Source organism: Capricornis sumatraensis, chromosome 3, assembly GCF_032405125.1.
Source record: "Capricornis sumatraensis isolate serow.1 chromosome 3, serow.2, whole genome shotgun sequence".
NCBI lineage: Eukaryota > Metazoa > Chordata > Mammalia > Artiodactyla > Bovidae > Capricornis > Capricornis sumatraensis.
The window spans coordinates 26,302,796-26,318,404 of record NC_091071.1 but is presented as its reverse complement, the minus strand read 5'-3'; the positions used below and the strand labels follow the sequence as shown (position 1 = coordinate 26,318,404).

Below are 15,609 nucleotides of genomic sequence, written 5' to 3'. Positions count from 1 at the left end.
CCCATGTAACCACAGGGATGAAGCTTGAGGACTGTGTGAAAGAAGTCAGTCACAAAAAGATAAATACTGTATGATCCCATTTACATGAGGTCTTAGAGTCTGACTGCTCTGAATATTCACAGAGACAGAAAGAGGGATGGTAGCCAGGGGCAGAGGGAGAACTGGGAGTTGTTTAATGGATTCAGTTTCAGTTCTGCAAGATGAAGAGAGTTCTGGAGATGCATCGTGGCGATGTTTGTACAGCAGCATGAAAGTTCTTAAGACAACCAAACTGAACCAACTGAAAATGGATAAGATGGCAAATTTTATGCTATGTGTGTTTTGCCACAATTTAACATTTAAAATATAAAATAAATTTTAAATATTTTAAGTATCAAAATAAAAAGGTGCATCCACTACCACAAATATGGTTGCATACAGTAGTGCTAAGGTGGTATTTAAATTGAACAGCCATCGGAAATAACTGCACAGATGATACCCTCGTGGGAGAAATTGGGGAAATAATGTATATTCTGAGCTCAGACTGAAGGCGCCTGAGTCCTCAGCTTGCGCTGTTCCACAGGCCTCCATCCACTGCTCCCAACCACATTTCTGCTCCACAAATGCCCCACCCACTGCAAACAGGAGGGCTAAATCCAGTGTCCTCTGGGGTCTGGGCATGCCTGGCAGCATCAGTGGTTTGAAATCCTGAATCCTGACATTCACGATACTCTGCGCTGAGCTTGGCCTTAGCACTGTCAGCCTCACCAGCAGCCACGAGTACCTGGTAGCCGGGGCTTAGCGTCTGTTACCAGGAGAGCGGTGCCGGGCACAGCGTGGTGGGTAGGAGGGACCCGGAGAAGGGCAGTTAGCTCGGTGTTGTGCTCCTTGCAAGTGAGGCAGGGCAGGCCCACCCTCCTCACCCTGCCACAGGCTGCCAGCAGACAGGCTGGCCTGGGACTGGGCTGGGCACCCGTGGACCTGAGAGCTATACCCCTCCCTCCTGTGTGTCTTCACGCCCAGAACCATATGCACATCAGGCGCAGGGGACAGTGCGGTGACCTCTGGGAGCCAGTTCCTAACTCTGCCACCAGCCGGGAGACTGTAGACAGGTTCCCTCCTGTGGGGCATTTCCCAAACCATGCTCTGCAGAACATTCATGGGTATGACACTCAGAAAGCCTTCCAGGTTCAATTCAGGGTGTATCTTCTACTGCTATCCCCAGTTCAAAATGTCTTAAGCTTCTGATGTTCACGATGGCAGTAATAATACTATTAAACAGCAGTTAACCTTTAACAAAAGGCTTATATGGGCTGGATGCTACTGCACGCATCTTACATGCTTTATTTTATTTAATACTCCCAACACCTGAGGCTTATGGAGATGAAAGTAACTTGCCTGAAGTCTGGGCTCTCAAGAAGAGACCGTGGGGAGAAGATGAAGGAAAGAGGAAGAGAATTGACTACCAATATTCATGCTCGGCTTAAAGCAGCGCTTCCTAAACTTTAAAGGGCACACACGTCACCTGGGAGTCTTGTTAAAAGGCACGTTTTAACTCAGTAGGTCTTGGGTGGAGCTGAGGTAGGGCATGTCTAACAGCAGTGGGCTGATGCTGCTGGTCCCAAGACCAGGCTCCGAATGAGGAGGCTTTGGAACACTTGAGTTTTCTCTTGTGCCTGAGATGGGATTCATTCCCTCATCCGTGCACTAATGCATTCATTCATCCGTCCATTCATTTGTAGATGCCATCTAGTAGCAAAGAACTGGAGCTTTGCATTTGGAACCGGGTTCTAATCCCAGTTTTGCACTGTTCAGTCAATGGGCGTTTTCTTTGAGCCTCAATTGCCCATCTATAAATGGGAATGAAACACATTTTAGAGACTCTTTTGTGACCATTAAACGTAGTGAAAGTGAAAGAAAATTTATTAAACATAATAAATGGTAGCAAAAGTCTGCCTTGGGGGCCCAGGTCATGGTGGACATTCCATAAATGGTGATGCTTCAGGAGCTTATTTTACTACTCATGTGTTTATTTATTCCTTTCAAGCTAGGTGTCTAGATGGTTCTAATAGATTTGTTTACACTAAAACAAATGTATTTATTAAAATAAATTGTCATATATATTTACTTACATATTTCCATAAAGATGTCCCAGTAGCTCCAAAAGCTATAGTGATGGGCCCGAGGGTCCCCACCATGAGTGCAAGACTGGTCTGCTGAAAGGTGGAAAGAAATTGGGGAGGAGACAGCCACACGTTGATGAGCTGCACAGACCACTTGGCAAACGACTCCACCAGAAAGGAGGAGTGAGAAATGCTTGTGAAGGGGAGAGAGCCAGAGACTGGGTAAAATGACAGCCAATCCCAAGCTGTTAATTATCCAGAGGGAAATAAATATTACGTAGGCAATTATCAACAGGCGTCTGAAAGCCACAATAGGGAAACCTGGTCCCCAGCCTGGTCCCTGCAGAAGGGCTCGGCCACGGGTTTTATTTGGCATGCAGGGTTGGCTCTTCACCCAAGGAGGGGGCGGTGGCCGGGTAACCTTCGTGTCCAGCCAAGCCGGGACCCGGCGCTGTGCTTTGAAAATCGGCTTTACCCATAAGCTCTGGACCTGGAATCCGCAGCCCCCTCCCCATCCGCCTTCCCTCCCCGAAGATGTCATCTTTTGAGACGATTTCATGTGGAAGCATCGCTAAGTAAATTCGCTAAATGCCTATTCATCCCTGTCAGATGGGGATGCGGTGAAGCGGTAAATGTGAAAATGGCCCCAGCTCGGGGGCTCTGAAAGGCGCTTTCTGGGGCTGCCAAATGGAGCCGCAGCCGCTGACCCTGGGAGGCCCGAGGCTTCGCGAGAGGGGGCGTAGGATCCCCGGCCCGGCCCCTCCAATCCTCCCACCAAGGCCGCTGAGAGGCCCCTGTTTATTATTCCTGCTGCCAGGGACCCATTCAGAGGTTAACTTGTCCCTGTATTCATCGGGAGGACAATAATGAACTGTCGCGGAGAGTGGCGAGGGGATTGGTAAACAGGCACCGCTAAGCCACGGAGCTGGAACGGGCCTCTGTGATTTGGAAGGAGAGGTTGCTTAATTTCCTTTCCAGGCTGGTTTAGTTTCCACCTCTCCAGGACCTTCAAGAAGCCCTCTGCCCACTGCTCTCCATCACTGGGCGTGAGGCACGCCTGGGCTTCACCCTGCCCGTCTGCGGAGATGCTCCACGTGGGCACGGACACGTGGGCTTGGCCTTTTGTCTGCGTCCCCAGGCTTCACCCCTGTGCGTATCCGCAGGGCTAAGCTGTCTGCGTTTGCGCCCGTGTGGATTTACCTTGTTGCAGACACGCGGGGTTTTTCTGGCGTCCGCCAGCCACTAGAACGGCCGGTTTTGAAGTGGCTGATTTCCACACCAGGACCGGCTGTCAGCAGTGCTGGGTTCTGCTGCAGCGTCTCTTAACTGCTCTGTCCCTCCTCCGCTGGAATTATGAGTTGGTCAAGAAGAGTTGGCCAATCAGAGAGCAGGGGCTTGGTGTGGGGCGACTTCGGGTGATGCAGGGAAATGAGAGAGGGAGGGATGGCTGGGGGCAGCCCGGACAGGCTGGTGAGAGGCCAAGAGCAGAGCACCTTGCATGTATTGTGCACCTACTGTATGCCCTTCATGCACCCAGTATACATCAGCATGTATATCTGCCGCGGCCAGCACAAGCAAGAGTTGCACCTGCACAGGGAGAGAACGGAGCGTCCCCGCTAAGAAAAATAAGAGAGAGACAAAAGATGGGGTTGAGAGGATCAGACCACAAATTGCTGATGGCTGATGCCTTTCTTTATTAGGCTATAATATTTATAGGATAATGTACATGACTTAAGACATGTACAGGATTATTTTTTAACTTCAGGATACAATCACTAGACCCTTACCATTGTGTACAGAGTATAATAAGTAATCTATCTTCTATGACATGTTGCAGGACACCCTGACCTTAAGGGCTGTAAAAACTCTTCAAGGGTGGCGGGACAGGGAGCTTAGGAACAATGCCTAAGGCTCTGCATACCTGCCGAGCAGCTCCCAAGACTTAACCCTTCACGGGCAGTCCCCCGCAGCTCCCCTCTAAGGGTGGCGGGACAGGGAGCTTAGGACAATGCCTAAGGGTCTGCATACCTGCCGAGCAGCTCCCAAGACTTAACCCTTCACGGGCAGTCCCCCGCATATATCTGCTTTGTGCAGGGCAGCCAGGTGAAGGCTGTCACTCAGAGGTTGAATGACTTATCCTAGGACACACAACAGGGTCAGGAATGGAGCTGAGATCTATCTCCAGCCCGTTCTGCTTCCAGAGTGCATCACTTTCTGGGGCACCCACCTGCCCCCTACCCTCCGCAAAGTTCTAGCCCCCTTTCTCCTCCCAGAGATGCACCTTCACCTGTTCTCCCAATTTGAAACGATGGTTAACCCTTTCCTTCTAAGTAAACCACCCCCAGCGGAGAAGCCGATGATAAAGGAGCTGTCACTTCAGCACCATTTACCTGTTTGGGTTTATTCAGCGTAAGAGGCGACTGCGTTTCTGGCAGATGGAGACCCGTGTGACTGCCTTTTAAAATACTGTCACAGCTGTATGCACAAGCTGATTAGCTGTGACTACACTGCTAGTGCTGAGATTGATGGCGATAAATTTGGGATAACAATGCTGGGAACGATGTCACCTGTTTGTATTGCACTTCATATTTCTTAAAGCTCTCTCAATCAGTAGCCCAGGGGTTAGGGAGGATTTAGCGTTCATTCATTCATTGATGCATTCGTTTTCTCAAAGTGCATTTGAAAGCATCACTTTCAACTCATCTCACCTTTAGCCATCCCTCATCCAGCAAGCATTGCTGTACTTCCTACTATGATGACTGTACCTCCTACTATGTGCCAGTGATGAGCGAGTTTGATTAGGTTCTGTCCTCATGGAGCTTACATGCTAATGTAAGCAAATTTAGCCCTTTCAGATGGTGATGAGATCATATGTAAATAGAGTGATATGTTAAGTGAAGGGGAGCGGGTGCTGCTTTAGGTTGGGGGGCCTTTCTGATGAGGTGACATTTGAAAAGAAATCTGGATGACAAGAGCAGACATAGAAAAATATGGGGCAGAATTTCCCAGGCAAAGTTCAGTTCAGTTCAATCGCTTAGTCGTGTCTGACTCTGTGCAACCCCATGGACTGTAGCATGCCAGGCCTCCCTGTTCATCACCAACTCCCGGAGTTTACTCAAACACATGTCCATTGAGTCGGTGAGGCCATCCAACCATCTCATCCTCTGTCATTCCCTTCTCCTCCCACCTTCAATCTTTCCCAGCATCAGAGTCTTTTCCAGTGAGTCAGCTCTTCGCATCGGGTGGCCAAAATGTTGGAGTTTCAGCTTCAGCGTCAGTCCTTCCAATGAATATTCAGGGTTGATTTCCTTTAGGATGGACTGGTTGGATCTCCTTATAGTCCAGGGGACTCTCATGAGTCTTCTCCAACAGCACGGTTCAAAAGCATCATTTCTTTGGTGCTCAGCTTTCTTTATAGCCCAGCTCTCACATCCATATGTAACTACTGGAAAAACATAGCCAGGCACAGTGAGTACAAAGGCCCTGAGGTTACTTTGTACCTGCCACCGAGGTATTCACTGATGTCTTACTGTTTGCCAATCCCAGTGTTGGGTTCTGGGGATTCCAAAACAAGTAAGACATTATGCTAATTCTCAAGGAGTCCACAGAATATGGGGGTGTGTAGGAGACAAACATACAAACAGTCCATTTTAGCATACTTTGGTAAACTCGGTGATGGAGGTACCTGAAAGAAGATGCCTCATGCACCTGCGAGGTATAAAAGAAGGAGGGGATATGGTTGCTGTGACAAAGAAGGGAGCCAGTCACAAGTGTCCATGGTCTCTGGAGGGCTCTGACTTTCCTCTTGATTTGCTTCCACAGGACAAATGACCAGCTGGTGGCGTTTCTCTCCCGATACCGAGACATGAATTTCTTGAAGTCACATGGCCGGGACAATGCAAGGTAATAGATCTTCCCTCTACCCTTGGGCAAAAGATAAATGAAATCTGAGTCTTCATTTGGGGGCTTCCTTCTAGGCTGGTTTGATGCAACCGGAAATACGTTGAGGACGGGGGAGAGGCATGGCACAGCTGGGCCTTGGCCCTTCCTGTGCAGAATCTGAAGTGGTCTCTCCCGCCAGTCAGAAACAGAGGAAACAGTGAGACATGTGTCTCCTCGTGTCATATCAGCATTTTCATGAGCCCGTGTTCTCATTATGGCAGCCCTCTGAGGAAAGCAGGGTAATCATTTTATACTCATTTTATTGGGAAGAAGACTGAGGCCCACAGTTCAAGTTCATGATGGCCCCGGATCATACATTCGGTTTGCCAGTCATTCGGCAAATATTCACATGGGGCCAAGTGTGTGCCAGGCACCCTTCTAGAGGTGAATGAGACAAAATCCTCACTCTCATGGAATTTACTTTCAAGCAGGAGAGAGTCTCACACCAGAAGGGAGTTGGAGTCAAGGAAACCAACTTCCAGCCCTATGCCTTCACCGTTCCCTCATGCTTGCTGCCTAAGTTGTGGGCAGGGATTTGAGGCAGCAGAATCCTTTGTGCCTCTCTCACTTAAACTGAGCAAAGCCGAACAGCATCACTACAGTCCCCCTCGTTACTGTTGTTGTTCAGTCGCTCAGGCCTGTCCGACTCTTTGCAACCCCATGGACTGCAGCACGCCAGGCTTCCCTGTCCATCACCAGCTCCCAGAGCTTACTCAAACTCATGTCCATCGAGTCGGTGATGCCATCCAACCATCTCATCCTTTGTCATCCCCTTCTCCTCCTGCCTTCAATCTTGCCAGCATCAGGGTCTTTTCTAGTGAGTCAGTTCTTCGCATCAGGTGGCAGAAGTATTGGAGGGTCAGCTTCAGCACCAGTCCTTTCAATGAACATTCAGGGTTGATTTCCCTTCGCTGCTGCTGCTGCTAAGTCGCTTCAGTCGTGTCCGACTCTGTGCGACCCCACAGACGGCAGCCCACGAGGCTCCCCCGTCCCTGGGATTCTCCAGGCAGGAACACTGGAGTGGGTTGCCATTTCCTTCTCCAATGCATCTCTGTGGCCAGAGGTCTGCTAGAAGGGCTACAGTCTTGAGCGCCCTCTGTAGGAGAGATCACATGATCCGCTTTACCATCTACACATAAAAAAACATTACAAACCCACTCAGGATCACTCTGCCAGCTTTTTAAAAAGGCTTATTTATTTTTAATTGGAGGATAATTGCATTACAATGTTATGTTTGTTTCTGACATACATCGACATGAATTAACCATAGGGCTCTGCCATCTTAGAACCTTTTTCTAGCATTGAACTCAGAACTTAATCTGACGGTTCACAGGATAATTTTAGCATGTTAATGTGTTCTGTTTGGCCTTGGTGCTGGTTTTGTTCTGTTTAATTCAGGTGCTTCATTTGAAAATTAATAGCCCCATTTAAAAAATAGCAATATTTCCAGCTCATCTGAAAAGATCCACGTACATGTCCACTTACTCTGTGCCTGAATTTTCTCGTGAAGCTTGCGTTTTTGTCTTAGACAAAGCCCGTGTTCTACAGGACCCTGCAGTCCTTGCTGCCCTCTCCCCTACCTGGACCCATTGGCCCTTCAGTTTGCTCATCTCTGCTGTCGGTATCCTCCACCGCTGCTGCTGGAGGTGTCATTTTGGCTGGCTCTGTGATCCACTTTGCCCAGATATTCACAGCAGGGAGAGACAGAGGCAAGAAATGGGCTCCATTTCCCGAGTTTTCAAGAAGTAATCCCCAAATCCTTGGGTTGCATCACTTTCCTTAATTTTGATTTTGACTTCATCCAACTGTCTGTTGGATCAGTCTTGTCCAACTGACAGTCTGCGTTCTTTACATTTAATAGCATCCCCCAGACTTGAAGATGCTCTGTAAATTAGCACAGATTAGTATAGCATGTTTTGGCCACTAAGCTGGACAAACCTGGGCGGATAAAGAAGATATACACTGTAATACACTATAGCCACATAGCATATTGTGTTCCTGCTAAGTGCCTATCACTCCACTGGCCCCTTTTCACACAGGATCCAACTTTATTTTTATAGTCACTCAGATTCCATGGAGGTGGTAAGTTACCAGAACTAGCCCAGATTTTGGTTCCCCATCCTTAGATAGAGAATGAAGACCCTTATTCCCTTCCAGATAACTTACAATACATGGTTTGTGCAAAGTTACATCATGAGAAAAAAAAAATCCACTGTAAGTTGATAAACTTGTGTCTAAATTACATCCCTAGTATTGTTGTTTTAGCCTACTCAGTATTTATTCTCTGTCTGCTCTTTCCAGGCACTGTGCTAAGAACTGGGTATGGCACAGAGGTTAAAACTGTGCATTTTGGGAGTCATACCTCCTGGGTTGAAGTCCCGATCTACCATGTCCTGGTTGTGTTGCATTGGACTGGTGACCTAACCTCTCTGAGCCTATTCCCTTATCTGTACGATGGAAATATTAATGGACTTATACTCAAGAGATCATTGGAAGGACTGAATGAGATGCTGTGTATAAAGCATTTGGCACATCATAAATGCCCTATGATGGTGATGGTTGTGGTGATGGTGATGGTGGTGGTGGTGTCATTGATGATAAACATCAGACTGGAATACTGCAGGTGGGAGAAATAAATAGATGATGTACAGGCCAGGGTTGTGCCTTTGGGTTTTGTGAGTATGTCTTGTCCAGTTGATGTGCCTCCGGAGTTGACAGGTGGTACCCAAGTGGCACAGCAGGATACAGGGCAGGATAAAGACTCAGGCTCAGGAGATATTGCTTGCATCTTCCTCTAAAACCCTAAAACCCAAGGCTGTCTGGACAGAAGAGCTCACAAGTTCCAGCACTCATGCATGAGTCCTCAGCCAGGATTCACTCACTTAGATGAGTTAAGGATTTAATAGTAAAATGAGCCATCAGCCACCACTTTGGCAGCTGGGGCCTCTCTGCTGTGGGAACAAGCCTAGCCACGTGCATCTTCCCTTGTGTCACCCACAGGGGCACTCTGGGCGAGGCTTGGCTCTGGTTCTGCACTGATTGTGTGTTCGGAAAAACTTTTTTGTGTGTGTGGGAAATGACAGAAACTCAGCTTAAACTTGATTAAAGGGTAAAGGAACTTATTGGATGATTCAAAACATTAATGTCTGACTTTGGACATAGCTGAATCAAGCAGTTCAAATGATATCGTCAAGCCCAGACTCTCTGTTAGTTCTTTTAAAAATTATTTCTTATTGGTCTGGGGAGGGTTAAAATAAACACAACACATCAAGTAGTCAGGTAGTTCACTAGCAGAAATATTATTTTTAATTGAGGAATAACTGACATATTAGTTTCAGGCATGAAAGTCAATGTGTTTGTTGCTCAGTTGTATCCAACTCTTTCTGACCCCATGGACTGTAGCCCACCAGGCTCCTCTGTCCATGGAATTCTCCAGGCAGGAATACTGAACTGGGTTGCCATTTCCTTCTCCAGGGGAGCTTCCCAACCCAGGGATTGAAACTGGGTCTCCTGCATTGCAGGCAGATTCTTTATTGTCTGAGCCATAGCATTCAATATATGTATATATTATAAAATCACCACCACAACATGTCTAATTAATATCCATCACCACCCATAATTACAGTTTTTAAGAACTTTGAAGATCATAGCAACTTTCAAATATGCAATATGGTATTATTAACTGTGGTCACCATGTTATACATTACAGCCCTCGACCATATTTAGTTTATAACCGGAAGTTTGTTCCTTTTGATCACCCTTAGAGGATGAGATGGCTGGATGGCTTCACTGACTCGATGGACGTGAGTCTGAGTGAACTCCAGGAGTTGGTGATGGACAGGGAGGCCTGGTGTGCTGCGATTCATAGGGTCGCGAAAAGTCCGACACGACTGTGCGACTGAACTGAACTGAACTGAACTGAACTGAACTGAACTGAACTGAATTGAACCCTTTAACTTAACTTCCATCAGTTCTCTTTCCCTTTGTGCTGGTTTAATTTTCTGGCTTCAGATGGTGACCCTTCTCAACATATTAGCCTCGTTTTACTGATGAGGAAACAGACTCAGAGAAGTGAAGTGACTTGCTTAAGCTCACACAGCGAGGGCAGGGCTAGAACTCAGGCCTAGAGGAATGTGTCCCCAGAGCCCAGACTCAGAATCCTGCATGATACAGCCTGTCTGTGTTCAGGTCCTGCTTTCTTCCAATATTCTGGGTGGCTTTGGAGCAGCCACTCTGCTTCTCTGGGCTTCGCTGTGTTGGACAAACACAGTGGTTAAATGAGATGATCTCCAAATGCCCTCGCATTCTGATGTTCCATGCTTCAGGACCAGCTCTTGCGAAAGACAATGTGATGGAGGCAGAGAGTTTAAAAGACCGAAAGATGGAGAGGGACAAAAGCAAGCGGTGAGATAAAAAATAGGCCACAGGGTGCCTCAGTTTTTAATTCCATGTGGTTTCTAATAGCAGTTTTGACCTTCTGTCCCTAACTCGTTTTTAGCAGTCAATTTGGACTTCCAGCTCCTGCTGCTAAGAGATGGCATAAAGGCAAGCTAGTATTTTAATAGCTACCCAATTGGTCCTGACTGTTCCTATAATTAAATGAAGGAGAGTGTAGTGTTCACTTTATTTCCTTGTTTTCCTCCAAAAATCAAGTAGCTAGATATATTGAAAGACAAGTAGTGCAGTTATCATTTTCCCAGATAATCTCTGCAGGGCTAGCAGAAGCAGGTGCCCTGAATTAGCAGGTCTTGGCAAACATCCTCAGGAACTCCTGGTTTCTGCTCAGAGAGCATCAGAGAAGTTTCCCCAGATCTTGGTAGACTGATTAAGTCTCAGAGTATGGGGCCCCTTACAGGGAGATGGAAAGAAGAAATTATTTCCCTCAGCCAGAATAGAGTTTCTGGGACTTTCTGGCCTTGGTTGGTCTCAGTGCTCAAATAATTCAAGGTCTCTAGGGTACCAGTGCTCAGTCTTGGGGCATAGTGTGGAGTATTGGTAAGAGCTTAGGCCCTGGAGTCCAGACACCTGTGTCAAAATGCCAGCTCAGTGTGTGATAGCCAGGGCCCTCTGACAAATGGCTTCGATTCTCCATGCCTCCATGTCCTCATCTTTATAATATCCAGACATGGGGGGATTGTCTGGATCACATAAGATCCAGTCATGTGGGGATTGTGGAGGACTGAGTAACCTCACAGACCATAGGAAGCATCTAGCCAGGTGCTTTTGAGTGTGTTATCCCATTTCAGAGATGAGTACAGCTGAGGCTTGCAAAGTTGCTTTAACTTGCTCCAGGTTCCACAACAGCTGATATTGGAGCCTGGTTTGGTCTGACTGTTATCACCCCATTTTAGTGACTACATCTGAGAGGACCTGTTACTTTGAGTTCTTAGGGTATGCAGCTGAAAGAGCAAAATTCTACTGATGTTAAGCAGAATTATTTTTTAAATGAACAAGGGAGGAAAATCAGCCCATCCCCTACTTTCTAGGGTCAGCCTCTCCTAAATTGTATTCATGATCCACCAGTGATATGTGAGATTATTTGGGGGAGTTCATGAAGGAGTGTCATGGGAGAATTTGTATTGAGCTTATGTGCATCAACAAAAATTTATATAATTCATCCAGTACTTCACAGATATTATGCTTAGAATAAGATTAAGTTAAAAAAAAAAATAACAGTTGAAGCTATCTAAAGTTGGTTTAGAAAAAAAAAAAATTGCGGGCAGTCCCATACAGACTTCATAAAGCCTATAACATAGCTGTTAAGAATCCAGGTTCTGGAGCCAGACTGCCAGAGTTCACATGCTAAGCACTCATCAGGTGTGTGGCCCTGGGTAAGTTAAATCAATCACTTGTGCTTCAGATTCTTTATCTGCAAAATGGGAAGATAATAAAGCCACCCACCTAGAACTGCTGCAAGAATTAACTGAAGGGATGTGTGGATAAGCTCTTGGAATAGTTAATTATGCATGTTAAGTTGATGATGGTGGTGATGATGGTGGTGGCTATGGGGACAGTGCTGAAAAAACCTTGAAGATGGTATGTGTCCACATGATCAACTTTTAGAAACACTTTTTACAATTCTTAGAGAAAGAACTAGCATTTCACATGTAGGAAGCCTAGACCAGAAGGAAGCTAGGCGGGATCCCAGCTCTCAGGTCACAAGTGGCATAAACAAGTTTCTTCCTATTCCCAGGTCTGGGATCCACCTGCTAGAAGTGGTGGTCCCCCGCTGGCATCAGAATGGCAGCTAAGCAGATTCGCCAGCTCTTCTCTCTGACATTGAACTAATCTTCAGGCCCAAAGCTCCCTTGATGTATAAACAGGCAACTGTTTAACCAAAAGTTGGCAAATCCGTCGAGAGCCTGGCCAGGAACCTCCTCCAAGCAAATCTGCTTTCAGGAGGCCTGTTGGTGCCAACTTGCTTATCAGGAGAAGAACTCTCTCCCCATCTGTCTTATAGCACCATGATTGATGGGAGGAGATAATTAATATCTTGTCTCCAATGGGGAAAGCAGATTGCATTCCCCTCTCTCTTTTCTTAAACCCAACTGGCAAGTTTATCACTGTTTGCGTGTTCACTTTATTTAATCCAGTTATGGCAGCCATGTCAAAATAAAGCTTAGCATCACACAGGCACCTGCGCAAAGCTGTGTACACAGCTCTGTGGGCCTCCTCCTGAGTTTTGAGGTCAACTTTAGAATTTTTCTTTTATTGAAACAATACATGTCAAAGCTAGAGCAAAGACTGAAGGAAAGTTTGTGCAGTGTCGTCTCTGAGATAAAGAGTATGTTTTTTCATTTCCTTTTTTGCTTTATTTTTGTGTTCCATGCCTAGGGAGGCCTACATTACTTTTATAATTAGAACGTAATGCAGTAGATATTGTTTTCAAATTTGTGTGAAATTTAAAATAGGCAAAATCAATTAGTCCTCAATGGGCCTTTAAACTCTCAGAGGCACAAGCTGATTCAGGCCCTGAGTACTATAAAGAGCATGGGTCACCCATCCTGGGGTCCTTGGTTCCAGAATTTGGGCCCTGACTGCATTTCTGCTTAGGCTGGTTTTTCTTTCATTTCTGAATGTGAAACTCAAGTCAACTTTCTTCACCCAGAGTGTATGTAATATAGCGTTTACTGTGTGCCAGAGACTGTCCTAAATGCCTTATAGATATTAATTCTTTCAATTCTCACAACAGTCCCATGATATAAGTACAGTTATTATCATGCCCATTTTCTAAATGGGAAAACTGAGGCTAGAGAGATTAAACAACATACAGCTTGGGAATGGGGAAACAGAGTTGAACACAGGTGATCTGGTTCCAGGGTCTAGACTCCGAGCCACTGTGCTACACTGATTCCCCAAGTATGTTCATTGTGGAGTTTCCTGCCACGTTCAAGCCACAGGTTCTTATGGAGGACATGTTCCTTCCACCAGTCAGGTCAGACCTGCCCCTCCTGTGGCTGGTCTCCTCTTACGTGAGGTGGTGAAGCTGAGCTTCTCCCTGTAGCTCTCACTCCCACCACTTTAGCTTCTCTTCACTCATTCGGGCTCCTGCACACGCTATTTCTGTCTCCTATAAAGCTCTTCCCTGCAGCTCTTCAGATGAGTGATTCCTTCTCATCCCTCTTGTCAGTGTCGCCTCCTCAGCAAAATCTTCCCCAACAATTTTGACTAATTAAGTCCCTGTCTCTTTATTTTCTGTCATTGCACTCTGTTTTCCTGTATAACACTTATCACAAATGTCTAATTATATGTTCCTGTATTTGGTAGCTCTTTGTGACTACTTACTTATTTATTAGAGCAGTTTTACGGCCTGTGGTAAAGAGTGTGGGATCCAGAGCCTGACTGCTAGGTTTGAATCCCTCCCTTACCACTGGCCAGGTGTGTAGCCTTGGGAAAATTACTTAACCTCTCTGCATCTTTGTTCCTTCAGTTGTAAAACGAACTCTCGTAGGATTGTGATGAAGACTAGATGAGAGAATATATGTTAAGTGCAAGGAATGGGACTTAGAAAGTAGTAAGTGCTCAATAAATGGTAAAAATTATTGATTTACCTCTCATTCTAGAAGAGACAGAAGGACAGGGCTCATGTCCATCTCCTTTACAACCATATTCTCAGCACATAGACTTGGAGAGCTGCTGAATGAGCAAATGACCCAAGCTCTTTTGCTCTTCCAACTGCTGCGGAGTAAGGACTGACAGATGACTCCAGCCCAGGTCAGAAAAGGGCATAACCCATACTGACATGTGAGAAATGGCCAGTGGATCCCTTATGGAGCTGCCAGTTTAGGAACTTAATGACCTGAATCCTCACTGACTTGTGCCTTGGAAAGATGGGAGGGTTTCGTATTCGTGGTTCTCAGACAGAATCGGGGTGCACGTGAAGCTTGTCACACCTGCCACCACAACCAAGGGCATCACAGGAGACTCACTGTACAGGCACTGGGTTTCTGTCCTTGGTGCTGAAATGACCTTGGTTTTCAGAACATAAAGGGTTTCTCCTTAGCCCTGACGTGCCCTACACATGCCTGTCTACAAAGTCCTAGAATTGAAATTTTAATTTTCCAGCTTGATGATGGAAAATGTTAAGTATCTTGGTGAACCTTCATTCAGTCGTGTCCAACTCTTTGCGACCCCATGGACTGCAGCATGCCAGCCTTCCTTGTCCATCACCAACTCCTGGAGCTTACTCAGGCTCATGCCCATTGAGTTGGTGATGCCATCCAAACATCTCATCCTCTCTCGTCCCCTTCTCCTCCTTCCTTCAAGCTTTTCCAGCATCAGGGTCTTTTCCAATGAGTCAGTTATTTGCATCAGGTGGCCAAATTACTGGAGCTTCAGCTTCAGCATCAGTCCTTCCAATGAATATTCAGGACTGATTTCCTTTAGGATTGACTGGTTGGATCTCCTTGCAGTCCAAGGGACTCTCAAGAGTCTTCTTCAACACCACAGTTCAGAAGCATCATTTCTTCGGTGCTCAACTTTCTTTATAGTTCAACTCTCATATCCATACATGACTACTGGAAAAGCCATAACTTTGACTAGATGGACCAAGCACTTGCTAAGTGCTGAGCACTATGCTAAGCCCTCTCCATATAAAATATAATCACATTTAAACTCTGTGAGACAGGTATTATGATGATCACTGTTTCACATAAGAAGCTGAGGTGTCTTGTGTTCAGGTTGCCCAAGGTTAATGGCAGATCCAGGACTTGTACCAAACAGTCTAGCTCCAGAGCCCCACGTTTGGCCCCCATGTCACGTGGCTATTTTGTATGGGTCCTTCACTAGCTGGCTGACTTCTTAGAATGTGTTTTCATGCTTTGCTCCATGATTTTGTGTTTAAACTGAAATGCTTAGGTTGTACTTATACTAAAGAGTAATCTGGGTTCAGTGACATATCACTGGACAGAAAAGGAGAAGAAGAAGTATTTTTACAGGCTGTGTGACTTTGGATGACTTTGGCTCATACATTCTCTCTGGGCCTCAGTGTGTTGGGGATTTTTATCTATAGAATAGTTATATTAACTAATTGCTGAGATTTCTTCATGCTCAAACATGCTGTAAA

At 46.1% G+C, this 15,609-nt stretch overlaps 1 protein-coding gene across 1 annotated transcript in view; it reads left to right on the top strand.

Moving 5' to 3' along the window:
- XYLT1 (xylosyltransferase 1) overlaps nt 1–15,609 on the top strand; it is a 346,872-nt gene that overhangs the window by 294,691 nt on the left and 36,572 nt on the right. Inside the window, exon 6 of the mRNA XM_068968807.1 lies at nt 5,925–6,005. Coding sequence (XP_068824908.1) covers nt 5,925–6,005 — 81 coding nt within the window. The remainder of the gene's footprint in view (nt 1–5,924; nt 6,006–15,609) is intronic.